This window comes from Octopus sinensis, linkage group LG5 (genome assembly GCF_006345805.1).
Source record: "Octopus sinensis linkage group LG5, ASM634580v1, whole genome shotgun sequence".
NCBI lineage: Eukaryota > Metazoa > Mollusca > Cephalopoda > Octopoda > Octopodidae > Octopus > Octopus sinensis.
The window spans coordinates 41,956,025-41,969,890 of NC_043001.1; the positions used below are offsets into that span (position 1 = coordinate 41,956,025).

Below are 13,866 nucleotides of genomic sequence, written 5' to 3' on the forward strand. Positions count from 1 at the left end.
ATTTTACCTGGCCATGAAGATCTGTGTTTAACAACATTATTGCACATGTTAAGGTGTGACAGGCATCTGCAAATTAAAAAAAAAAGTGATTTAACAACAATAATAATTATAGTTTCTTGCATAGTAATCAAGGAAAAAAGATTGTGATGTTCATGATTATATAATGCTCATGCTTTGTATGATAAACTGAGCAGTTGTAATGAGATTTTAGAAGGTAATGGTCAGGTTATAGAGCTTATGCACTTCATGAGCATTATTAATTCAATAGTTTCAACAGGAACAACCATTTCAAAAAACAAACTTAAAAAAATCCAAATTAATCATTATTTGCTCCATTTAAATTTCATCAAGAACTTGCTCCTGATATTTTACAAACAGTAATATCAAATTTTTAAAATTCCTTCTCAGTTGTTCCTTCATGCCTATATTTGGAGGGTTCTTCTTTCAGGCAGATACATTTGTATACTCCTTTAGCAAATAGTTGCAGAAAAAGCCTAAGATTAAAAATGACTGACTGACATTTTTTAGATTTACTATTATAGATCACTGAGTTTTATGGGCTTATATAGATAGTAGCTACTCAGTATTTGAATACCAAACTAAAATTAACCTTCCATATTACTTCATTAGTTGGAAGTCATCAAATTAGCATACCAAATCCAGAACTAATAGTCCCAATAGTCCAAACAAAGCAGTGCTAAGAAAAATTTTATAAACATGAATACTTCCATATCTAATAGTTTGCTTTAATTCTTCAGGGAGCTTTTCTAAATCTTTTCACATAATCAACAAAAGTTTCTTCTAATTACTCATATTCAGTGAATTATTTAATTTTTCTTTTTAAACAGTAAATTTTTTCGCAAACAACAAGCAATGCATGAAGCAATAGGTTATATATTCCATCAATCTAATCAACAAAAAGACTTTCTTTAATCAACAAAAAGACTATCTTTCTTCATTGTTCTATTACAGTATCATAGAAAAAAGTAATTAAAATAAAAGTTTATCCTACTCTTTAAAATGGCCTTGCTTTTCATTTAATAGATTTACCTTAAAAATTTATCTATCCTAATAAGATATATTACGAGGTTTCCACCTGAATGTCTATCTCTAACTCATTTTTTGTCTGTCAGTGTATTCCAATTTTGTTAGATGTTAGAAAAAGTGTTTTAGTACAATCTACTCTCTCCATCAGTCACTCTCTAACTTGAATATCATCATCATCATTTAATGTCTGTTGTCCATGCTAACATGGATTGGACGGCTTGACTGGGCTGGTATGCTACACTGGACTCCAGTCTGATTTGGCATGGTTTTCTACAGCTGGATATCCTTCCTAATGCCAATAACTCTGAGTGAAATGGATGCTTTTATGTCCCACTGGCACCAGGGTGCATTTATGCGCCATGACTGCAATTTTGCTTGGCTTGATGGGTCTTCTCAAGTAGGACATAATGCCAAAGGTTTAAGAAAAACAAACCACTTTTAGTTATTCAGCCTCAGAATCTCTCCTCTTTCTTCTAAATTGATCTGGTTTCTGGGGGATTGTGTGTTTTCTTTCAGCTGTTCAGCTATCTTATCCAACATTGAGAACATATATCTCAACTCCCACTACATTCCGAAGTCATATTCTCTGTGATTCAATCCTCACAGCTCTTCTTGAATCTTGGACCAGCTCCAAACTATTTGCAATTCTGAACATTTTGAACCAGTAAGTATCTTTACCTACTGTATGTCTAACTGGTCCAAGATGGATAGGTACAGACACTTTATGCTAAATCAGATATCTATTATCTTACTTGTTTCAGTCATTTGACTGTGGCCATGCTGGAGCACCGCCTTTAATCGAGCAACTCGACCCCGGGACTTATTCTTTTGTAAGCCCAGTACTTATTCTATCGGTCTCTTTGCCGAACCGCTAAGTAACGGGGACATAAACACACCAGCATCGGTTGTCAAGCAATGCTAGGGGGACAAACACACACACGCATATATATATATATATATACATATATACGACGGGCTTCTTTCAGTTTCCATCTACCAAATCCACTCATAAGGCTTTGGTCGGCCCGAGGCTATAGTAGAAGACACTTGCCCAAGATGCCACGCAGTGGTACTGAACCCAGAACCATGTGGTTGGTTAGCAAACTACTTACCACACAGCCACTCCTGCGCCTATATGCACTGCTTCTAAGCAGAAATATCTCAAAAATATTTTTCAATGTTTCCATGAACAGATTTCTGAAACATGTTTTGATGTACACAGAATAAATACCTACTCTCCTTCAATAGCAACAACACATAAACAATACATGAACATTACTTGTTCAAAAAGTAATGCAGAAGTGAATGTAACATTTTTTTTATGGACTAACATATTTTCAAATTGCAAATGTGGGAAGAGTGACTCTTGCTTTATGGTAACTTTTCTTCGTGTTTTCCACTGTAAGCAAGTAATGGGTTCCAAGCAGAAGCAACATGCTGTCATTGAGTTTTTGATGAAGAGGAAATCGAGGCTTTCTGACATCCACAGAAGGTTACAGGTTATTTACAGAGATAACCCCACTGGCAAGAGAAATGTGCACAGATGGATGAAGAAGTTTAAAGAAGCAGAAACCAGTGTTGAAGACCAACCCAGCAATAGGAGACCATCAACAGCAACCACTGATGTCGATCACTGAGAAGCAGATAAAATGATTCATGTGGACAGTTGAGTCACAAACCATAAGCTTGTTGCGCAACTGAACTGTTATCACAATGCATTATAGAAGATGGTAGAAAACGTTAGAGTAAGGAAAATGTGAGGGAGTTGACACATGATTTGAAGAAGAGGAGGGTGGAAGTTTACTCTGATCTGTGGGAAGAATTTGAAGCCAAGGAAAGTATACTTGGATCCAGTGCCAGGTGATGAAATTAGCCAATGCTGGTACCAGTATAGGAACTGCAAATGCACTGTGGAATATTGCCTTGTAAGGAGAGCTCTGACTGCTATGTTTCTAAGCCTGTTGTAATATTCTCAGGTCACTATATTTTTGTTCACAACACCTGTGAATGATATATTTTCATCAATACCTAGACATGTGTAGCAGTCTTTGTGTGGAACAGGAGAAATAGATTATGATGCACTGGTTCTGGGTTTAGAGGAATAATTTTCCACATTCAACAATCAAATACAAATACTTCTTTTGGCTAAATTCCATTCCTATGTCAGCTGAATATGATATTAATTCCAATTGTTTTGTTGGCATGCAAGCATTTAAACATAGACCTTCAAGTCACCCACAAAGAAATCATGGATTACATTGGTTATCTCTAGTAATTGCAGACCTTAGCATGTAGGTATTGAATTTTTACACAATAAATTATAACAAATTTAATGTCAAAATAAACAGTAGTATGGAAAGGCTATCTCATTGGAATATTCTCTCTGAAATATTTATATCAGAAACAATTGTTCTACTCTCAGTTTTAAGTGTGTGGATTGTTGCTCAGTTCTTTGTGAGCCTCTCATTGGCTTAACTAAGGTTGCAGACCCTTATGCCAAATGCAAAGACTTCAGCAACTATGAGTGGGGGAACTGAGTTGAATGCTTTCTTGCAATCAAGCCACACTGTCACAAGATTCCTGCAGTATTTTCTTACTTCTGACAGTACAGTTTAGTTTATCAAAAGTTGTACAGCACATTCCCATGCTCCCTTCTTTCCACCTACCTGCTCATCAGTCACTATGTTGTTGGACTCACAATAATTCCAGATGAATTGGCTGAGACAGCTAGTGTTAAGCTTGTATTCAGGCAAAAAAATGAACCTATAGCTTTCTGCCAAGTTGGTTTCATTCTTGATTAAATTTGTCCTCACTATAGCAAACCAATGTGATATGTCAATCTGGACTTCTATAGTTCTTTTGAATATACATATTAATGGATTTCTGTAGGTCAACTTATTGTACAAGTATCCAACATTTAAGTCTCTTTCAGGTGCCTTCCCATTTACCTACAGCTATTGTGAAAGTTTCAGGGTTGATTGTGTATGTTTTACTGTTGATGTTGGCACAGTATTCTGTCTTACATGTGTTTAGCCATGATGCATTCTGGTTGAAACCTCTCTTTTCTTTCTAGATCTTAGATCAGAATAATTTAAGATGTTCCTGAGAACGTGCTTTCTTAACCCTTTAGCACTGAATCCAACCATGTCCAGCCCAAATATTCATCCTGCTTTATGACCAGATCCTGTCTTTCACACCTACCCTACAATGTCATTTTGGAAATTTACAATCACATTTACATTTGACAGAGTAATGTGAATGCTAAAGGGTTAATAGTAATGTTTTTCTTGTTTACCTCCTGGTGTAATGCCTGTGCATTGGAAGCAAACTTGTGATTTATATTAGCTCGCACAGATATTTTTCTACAATAACGTTTTCACTCAACATTCTGAGTTTGTGCTTTAAAGCAATGAAAAGCTTGGCACGAAAAAAGTTTTTGGTATTTTTTGTATAAGATTTAACTGGTGAGATATGAACTCATTACTTCTCTTACATTTTATTTTGTGGTTACCCATTCAAAATGGCAGTGTAGATTGTTGAGATTTCCTGCAATCTTTGTTTTCCACTTGGGTTGTTTTTGTTTAATAATTTCATTATCACATGCAAAGCAGGTTTCTCCAAGGTGTTCTGTAACCCCTTAGCATTCATTACTTAAATGCAATGCTTATTCATTCATATTGTTTTGAATAAGCATGCATTACCTTGTAGCTTAAGGATTTCAATGGTGTAATTGTTTATTTTTAGAATGACATTGTAGGGTTGGTGTGAGGTGCTTGATCTGGCTGGTTTGAACATAAGGCAAGAATATTTTGGCTGGATATGGCCAGTTTAGATGCTAAAGGGTTATGAGTGATAACAGTTGAGTATAGGAAGGTATTAACTACCAAATAATAATTAACATTATGATTCTGCATTTTCTCTGCAACATCATCATTAACTTTTAATATGAAAGCATTAAGTATTTTTCATTAAGAATGCTCTGATACTCAGCAATAACTTACAAAACTGGATATGAACAGTGATTTCAAAATGTTCTTAGATAAATACATTCCACAATTGTCTTTGTCAAATCAGTTAAATGCAGAAATGTATGTAAGTTTAATGGTGACAGTAGTGGTTTGTCCACATTATTTTCAATCTCTTATGGCAGATTTTGGCTAGTTTTCAGTGTTTTGAGAAGACTGATTATTACAGTTAGCAATTGTCATTTCAACTCTTGTGATGCTAATCAATTTTATTTATTTTGCAAAAAGAGATGCTTGTTGCTGAAGCTGTTCTGCTGTAAAATAGTTTGAGTGAGTTACATCCCAATATCTTATTTTTGCTGCTTCACATTGCTGATAAAAGGGTTATCTCAAGGTTTTTTTTATAGCACCAAAGTAGATCTTGATCAAATGTAAAGTCCAAGAGGTGTGAAAAGAGTACTTACATCATCTTAAACAACTTACACATGATGTAGTATAGCTTCTGTTGGTATCAGTGTTGGTGTTTATTAATATTAGCCATGATCATACATGTGAAATTCCACAAGGTGTATGATTTATTTTGTAATCCAGTCTAAGTTAGTAAGTAAAAGGTGTTTCTCTTATTCATAATAGACGAAAGAAATCAGTTACTGATTTAGGCTGGAGGAGTCAGCATAACTGCAGGGAAAAAACCCATTTAAAATGCATTTTTAAATGGTCCTCTATGCCTGCACATTTGATGTCAACAGCATTCTGTATGTGTATAAGTGTAAGTGTGTGATCTCCATTCTGTAGATGAACAACACAAAATTGGAAACATCAAATAATAGTCATGTTATCAATGATGATGTCTCATACATATCACTGACAAATCTGCATTCCAAATGTTAGAAAGGCCATTTGACTGACAGGCAAAGAATTGTTCACTGACATGCTCCAACCACTCATCACAGACATACAGTTTCTTAGTTATATGTATTCAACTACAATGGTTTTTGCTTCACTGAACTGCCTACCATCTCTTCTAAGGTATACCAGATGTACCCATTTCTCTTATCTCAAATACCCTGTGTTACATACTATGTTCAATCCCTGCTCATCATATTTGTACAACTGCAAATTACCAGCCCACACTTTTTCTGCAGATATTAAAAAGAAGGTCGGGCTTAACTACATCAATCTTATCAGTCAAAGAAAGTCTCCACAGATCCTGATTTCTATACCTCTTCCTTGGTTAATTTAAAACTTTCCAATATAAACTATCAACTGTCAAAATATGTTGTTTATTATTTTATTTGAGGATATGAAGACAAAGGAAATACAGTAACTAATTTAAAGACAACTACTATGATATACATTGTCATTCACATCATCACATTTACAGTAAACTAGCATGGGTTGCAGTACTTCCATATGCTTCAAACCTTGTTTGCACCAGCACACCCATACACCAGATACTAATGCTTACACTGTAACACTGTACTAGCTTTGTGTCTTTCCACCCTTGAATACTTCTCCACTTTATGTGTTTACCTCTTGTGTGCAAAATGAACAGAGGTATACCACATGTATTTATTTATCATGTATGTGTTTAATGCTAGAGAAATTCCCTCTCCAAGTTTTCTTTATTACATACAACACACAACATACTGAAAGTAGGATACCAAAAAAGAAAACTGTACCATAAAAATTGTGACAAATATAAAGATTTAAATCACAAGAGTGATCAATAGAACTGTGTCATTGAATTCGTAAAAATTATTCTTTATATATCATTATGGCATAGGTTGGATGGTAATATATAGTGTGTGTGTGTGTATGTATGTATATATATATATATATATATATATAAATATATATATAAATATATATATATATATATATATATATAAATATATATATATATATATATATAAATATATATATAAATATATATATATATATATAAATATATATATATATATATAAATATATATATATTATATATATAATATATATATATATATATAATATATAAATATATATATAAATATATATATATATATAATATATATAAATATATATATATATTATATATATATAAATATATATAAAATATATTATATATATATATATAAAATATATTATATATATATATATATAAATATATATATATATATATATATATATATATATATATATATATAAAAGCTATTAATAAAAATGATGGTAGCTTGATACCAAACTAGATATTTTAGAAATCAATATTTGAATATCTGATTGAAAGTATCTTTATCCTTTCTAAGTTTAGGATGATGAAATGTATCAAAATTAGACTTAACTCAAAATGAACAGCAATATATGAACTCTGCATGTTAAGGCAGAGTTTCATGTTACCAACTCTCAACTAGCTTCTAAAAATGAAGCTAGTGTTAGGTTTATAGCTTTATATCAAAGATGGCTTACATTAAAAAGACTATAAGGAATGCTGAGTAATTAGCACTGCCTTTTAAAAATCTCCTTAGACTTGTAAATAGATTTGTCTGCCTCAATGATGAGTATTCTGTTGTTCAATCAATTGAAATATTTGCACATTGAATTGGCCAGTAACTAATCAAACTTTCTATAGAGACATGTACCCATAACATAATTGTCAGAGAATCAACACAACTGTGTGACAAGGCTAGCCTTTTAATTTACAGGTACAATCTATTTCATGAGATTCCATAGAGTTCCCATCTACCCAGTTTCATTCACAAGGTTTGGGACAACCTGAGCTCATGAAAAGACACTTGAAGCTGCAGATTGGGATTGAATTTGAGACCTCATGATTGTGAAACAAACCTCTCAACCATTCAGCCACACTGGTGGTAAATATTATTTTACTATATAAATAGCAAAGTCATAACTAAATACTGATTACCTCCATGATCATTATCAACCCGACAATGTTAAGAGAAAAACTAAGTTTTATTAAAATGATAATTACCGTGGTTACTACTCGTTGTTTTAATGTTTATTATTAAGAATAGGTTGTATAGACTAGCAACACAGTTATGTATCATTTTATCACTTCCTCCTTGACTTCCATTTTCAATTTATGAACTTTTTGTATTGCAGTAAAACAAGCTAAGAGGAAAAGTACTTTGAATACAATATGGGAGAAAAAAATTTTTTTTCAACACACACACAAAGTAAATGTGTCTTAATACTACAAAGAAGACAGCACTTCAATAAGTACAGTTACCATCTATATAGAGCCAAGGACATGGTAAATGGCTTGCTCAATGACAGTAGTTAATAGGGTTGATCAACCAAACTTGTAAAACTGCATTCAAATCAAACATGAAATGAAGTAAATTACATGCTGACAACAGTTGCATTAGCAGGATAGGCACATGTTATTCTAGTCCTACATAGTTGTTGTTGAACCTCAAGCCAGTCTTGATAGAGCAGACCTGTGATCAAAGTATTCCAGCTCTGACCATCCTAGCATTTTAGACTGTTGCAAGACAGTGTGTGAGAGAGAATCGTGATGTGGTAGGAGAGAAATGTGTTCACATGGATGATGGTTCACTTGCGCTAAATGAGGATGCAGAGAGAGAGGTTTGGAGACGCCACTATGAAAGGTTGCTCAATAAAGAAAATCAATGGGAGAAAGAGTCTGCCGAATGTCAGCCCAACAGAGGGACCAGCTATCCGAGTTGACAGTACCTTGGTAGATAAGGCAATTAGAAGTATGAAGACAGGGAAAACCCCAGGCCCATCAGGAATTACTGCAGAGATGCTCAAAATATCTGGTAGTGTCAGCTATAGCCTAGTCACTCATATAGTTAACCAGGTGATACACAAAGGAGTCATACCCAATGACTGGTGTAGCAGCATAATAATCAACTCCTACAAAGGTAAAGGTGACGCTTTAGATGCAAATAATTACAGAGGTATCAAGCTGTTGGATCAGCTAATAAAGGTTATGGAGAGGGTCATAGCCCAACTAATTAGGGAGAGTCAGCTTGGATGAGATGCAGTTTGGTTTCGTGCCAGAAAAAGCACCACTGATGCTATATTTCTGGTAAGATAGCAGCAGGAGAAATACCTAGCAAAAGATAAGCTCCTGTACCTGGCTTTGGTTGACATGGAGAAAGCCTTTGACAGGGTCCCCCCGATCCCTTATCTGGTGGTCAATGAGGAAACTAGGGATAGATGAATGGTTAGTGAGAGCTGTGCAAGCCATGTACAGGGATGCTGTAAGTAAGGTGAGGGTTGGCAACGAGTACACTGAAGAATTCAGGGTAGAGGTAGGGGTCCACCAAGGTTCAGTCCTCAGCCCCCTCCTATTTATCATAGTCCTCCAGGCAATAACAGAGGAATTCAAGACAGGATGCCCCTGGGAGCTCCTCTATACTGATGACCTTGCTCCAACAAGAGAAGTTTCAAGCATGGAAACAAGGATTAGAATCGAAGGGCCTTAGAATCAACCTAGATAAAACCAAAGTCCTAATAAGTAGGAAGGCAGACAAACCACAAATCCCTTCAGGTAGATGGCCCTACTCGATCTGTAGTAGAGGCATAGGTAGAAACTCTATAAGATGTACCCAGTGTAAGCTATGGACACATAAGAGGTGCAGCAATATCAAAGGAAGGCTAACTGGGAAGATAGTTTTTGTATGTGGCAGATGCTTGGGAGCAATGAACACTGAAAATGCGCAGAGGCCAACTTCCGCCACATTTCAGCGAGAAAAACTAGAAGTAGTTGATAGCTTCCGTTACCTAGGTGACCAAGTCAGTAGCGGAGGAGGGTGCGCTGAAAGTGTAGCTGCTAGAATAAGAATAGCCTGGGCAAAGTTCAGAGAGCTCTTACCTCTGCTGGTGACAAAGGGTCTCTCACTCAGAGTAAAAGGTAGACTGTATGACAGCCATGCTACATGGCAGTGAAACATGGGCTGTGACTGCTGAGGACATGCGTAAGCTCGCAAGGAATGAAGCCAGTATGATCCGATGGATGTGTAATGTCAGTGTGCATACTTGACAGAGTGTAAGTACCTTGAGAGAAAAGTTGGACCTAAGAAGCATTAGATGTGATGTGCAAGAGAGAGGACTGCACTGGTATGGTCATGTGGTGAGAATGGATGAGGATAGCTGTGTGAAAAAGTGCCACACCCAAGCAGCTGAGGGAACCTGTGGAAGAGGTAGACCCAGGAAAACCTGGGATGAGGTGGTGAAGCACAAACTTTGAATATCAGGCCTCACCAAGGAAATGACTAGCGACCGAGACTTTTGGAAATATGCTGTGCTTGAGAAGACCAGGCAAGCCAAATGAGACCATAACCTGTGACCTATGCCAGGAGCATAACCAGCCCGCTTATGCATACCTTTTCCTTCTTTGGTCACTAAACTCTGCTTGCGAAGACCTGTTGAGGCAAGTGAAATCGAAATCAAATTTGACGACTGGCATCCATGCTAGCGGGGTGCAAAGACCACCATACGAGGGTGATCATTGACAGAGCAGCTAACCGGCTTCCATGCCAGTGGCACATAAAAGGGCACCATCCTGTAGCGGCCATCTGGTTCGCCAGCCCTCAGTCAAAATCGTCCAACCCATGCTGGCATGGAAAGCGGACGTTAAACGATGATGATGAGGAGGACCATGCTGCTCCATGTGCTTTTCTATTTTACAGACGACAGAATATTATTTGAGGGAATTTGGTTGCTATTTCTAGCTGGTTGTGGAACACTATACAGGCTGATAGGTAGTCAATACTCCCTCAATCAAGTATTGATTCAATATATATATATAATATATATATATATATATATATATATATATATATATACAAACATATCTAATTGTAGAGGGAACCTGTGTAAGGGAGTGACCCAGGAAGATGTGGGACAAGGTGATGAGAAAGGATCTTCAGACATTGGGGCTCAGAGAGGAGATAACAAGGGACTGAGACTTCTGCAACTTGCCATGCTTGAGAAAACAGAAAAGTAAAAATCATGGCCATCCATACATACAGATATATCTTTTATGGCCATGCCCTCAACTCCCACTCTCAGTCAAGAGGTTCTTGTCTTGCAAGCTCATGGGAGCTGGTGCCAAATAAAAAGCACTAGTTTTGGTGCCACATAAAAAAAAAAAACTGTGCCTGTGCAACATAACAAGCACCCGTGCTGGTGCCACATTGAGCAGAGACCATAAACCCATGTCTCATCAAGTCTGGGTCATGGTTTGAATAGTCCAGCATGTCCTGAGCAATTTCCATGCAGAGTCACTTCTGCCCTTCCAGCACTTTGGGGACGAATTTTGCCAACACTCTCCACAAGCACAAATCCTCTGTCATCATGAAATGCACTGATCCTGTGCTTATTCTCATTTCATGAGCAATTTCCTGGATTGTTACACAACGGTCTTCTATTACTATTCACCAAACTTTCAATCGGCTCCTTATTTTGGCTTGTGAATGGCCAGCCTGAGCAGGTCATGCTCTGCACTAAGGTGCATTTATGTTTGAAGTGGTTGTACCACTCCTCAGTCTGAGTTTTGCCCATGACATCATTGCCAAAGGCCTGTTGAGTCTTCTGGATGGTTTGAAATTGAGTATCACCAAGCTTTTGGCAAAAACTTGATGCAACATCTCTGCTGGATGCATTCAATGAAAACAAAAATTTAGTGAGTATCCACAACACCTCTGTACTCTAGTGTAACAGCCAGAAACTGACATGGCCTACCAGTGCAAAAATCTTTGCGCTTGCTCAGGAAGACTAGTGTGTATAAGAGAATTCAAATAGTGTTCAAGAGAGAAGATCAGGCATACAATACATAGATGCAGTGTTTGAGACAGAAAACTGGGCATATTATGCAGAAGATGACAGTTGACTAAAGAAGTGCTGAGTACTCGTAGTAATTGGAACCTACAGAAAAAGGAGACCAAGGAAGACATGGGATCAAGTGGTGATGATTAGTCTCAAAAGGATGACATTCACAAACAATATGACAAAAGACCGAAACAAATGGCAGTATGCTGTGTTGAAGAGGACCAACCAAATCCATGTAAACATGGAAAAATAGTCTTAGAAACAATGATGGTAGCAGTGGTGGTGATACAAATTGGGATATACAGTTTCTCTCTTACCCATTATGCTCATGTTAAGTCCCCATCAACTGCCTTCCCACTGTCTTTATTACTTTCTTATCTATCACTCATCTTTTCTCCTATTACTGTGCCACACACCACTTGATAATATATATCTACATTTATGTTTACTACAGTGCCTCTTGTTGTTGTTGTTGTTGTTCACAACAACTTAGCTAAACTAAATAACTTGTTTGTCATAACAACCAATCAATCTAACTTTAAACTTCTGCACCATTTTAAGGATATCAACACGAGCATATCTCATCTCTACTTTGCCTTTCTGTTTATACATATTCAGTTTCACATTGTCTTTCCTACACTAAGGATTCATTCACAGTGGGGTCTTAAGTTTCTGTTTTACAGTCCCTATGGGCTTACTGGCACTATTAAGTATTAAGCAATACCAACTACAAAGCAATCTAAAAATAGATAACATGCTGTATCATTTTATTCAGAAGCTTAATTTAGTAACACACTTTACAACTGTTATTCAAGATGTATACATTAAAAATTCAACAATTCAGTAAACTGTAATAATATGCTTAACTATAAGTTATTTTCTTCAATTAATCTGTAATTCTACCTTGGACTTGTAAATTTAATTTATTTTAAAATTCCTTGAATTTATTTTAGAATTCTTTGAATATTTAGGTAACCCAGGAAATAGAATTCATTTCTACACATTTCTCAAGCACAGCAAACCCATAGAAGAAATAAGCATTGCATAAATTTCTAGCAAGACTTCCAAAATCTAGAATTGTATATCAACTCTATAAACTTAGTTAAGAGTAACTGGGTGGTAAGTAGCTTGCTTACCAACCACATGGTTCCAGGTTCAGTCCCACTGCTTGGCACCTCGGGTGAATGATATTGATCTAAAAGTACACTTGTGAGTGGATTTGGTAGATGGAAACTGAAAGAAGCCTGTCGCGTATGTGTGTATATATATATATATATATATATATATATATATATATATATATTATGTGTGTATATGTTTGTGTCCCCCCCCCCCCCATCGCTTGACAACTGATGCTGGTGCGTTTACGTCCCTGCAACTTAGCGATTCAGCAAAAGAGACCGATAGAATAAGTAATAGGCATACAAAGAATAAGTGCTGGGGTCAATTTGCTCAACTAAAAGTGGTGCTCCAGCAAGGCGACGTCAAATGACTATAACAAATAAAAGAATATACATATATTCTGAATAGTAAAATGTTATTTAAAACTGTATTTTAGATAAATTACATATCATCAAACTTATATTTAAAAAAAGATGACAAATGTTAACTAAAATAGATTACGAAACTAAGGTGCTTAAATTTGAAACTGCTTTCCTAAATTTGAGAAAGAAACTCCTACATCTACTATAGAAACTCAGATCAAATTACTTGTACTTTTAGATCAATATCATATTGAAATTTGTTTCTTTTATGAGCCAAGCCAAAATGAAATGTAAGACTATTTAGTTCAAATATCAGTGCCAAATACTGCAGCAAAATATACCTTAATCATAAAATGAAGACAAAACCTACCATTGTGATTGCATATAATGTCTATTTTACATTTATTTGCATTATATATCCTTAACCAGAGTTGCCTTCCAAGAAAGCATAAATATGCAGAGTGCGATGGGTAAATTGTTGCCATTTTACATTTTTTATTTCATGCATGTGCATTGTTTGTTTTTGATTTTGTTTACACAGTAAAGTAGGGTCAGTTGGGCACAGTCTGTGA

At 35.8% G+C, this 13,866-nt stretch overlaps 1 protein-coding gene across 5 annotated transcripts in view; it reads right to left on the reverse strand.

The window, feature by feature from the left end:
* The window catches only part of LOC115211787 (PH and SEC7 domain-containing protein), a 197,482-nt gene that overhangs the window by 36,215 nt on the left and 147,401 nt on the right, over nucleotides 1-13,866 (reverse strand). For all 5 annotated transcript variants that reach the window (XM_029780473.2, XM_029780476.2, XM_029780474.2 and 2 more), the window contains one exon: nucleotides 8-66. In XM_029780473.2, coding sequence (XP_029636333.1) covers nucleotides 8-66 — 59 coding nt within the window. The remainder of the gene's footprint in view (nucleotides 1-7; nucleotides 67-13,866) is intronic.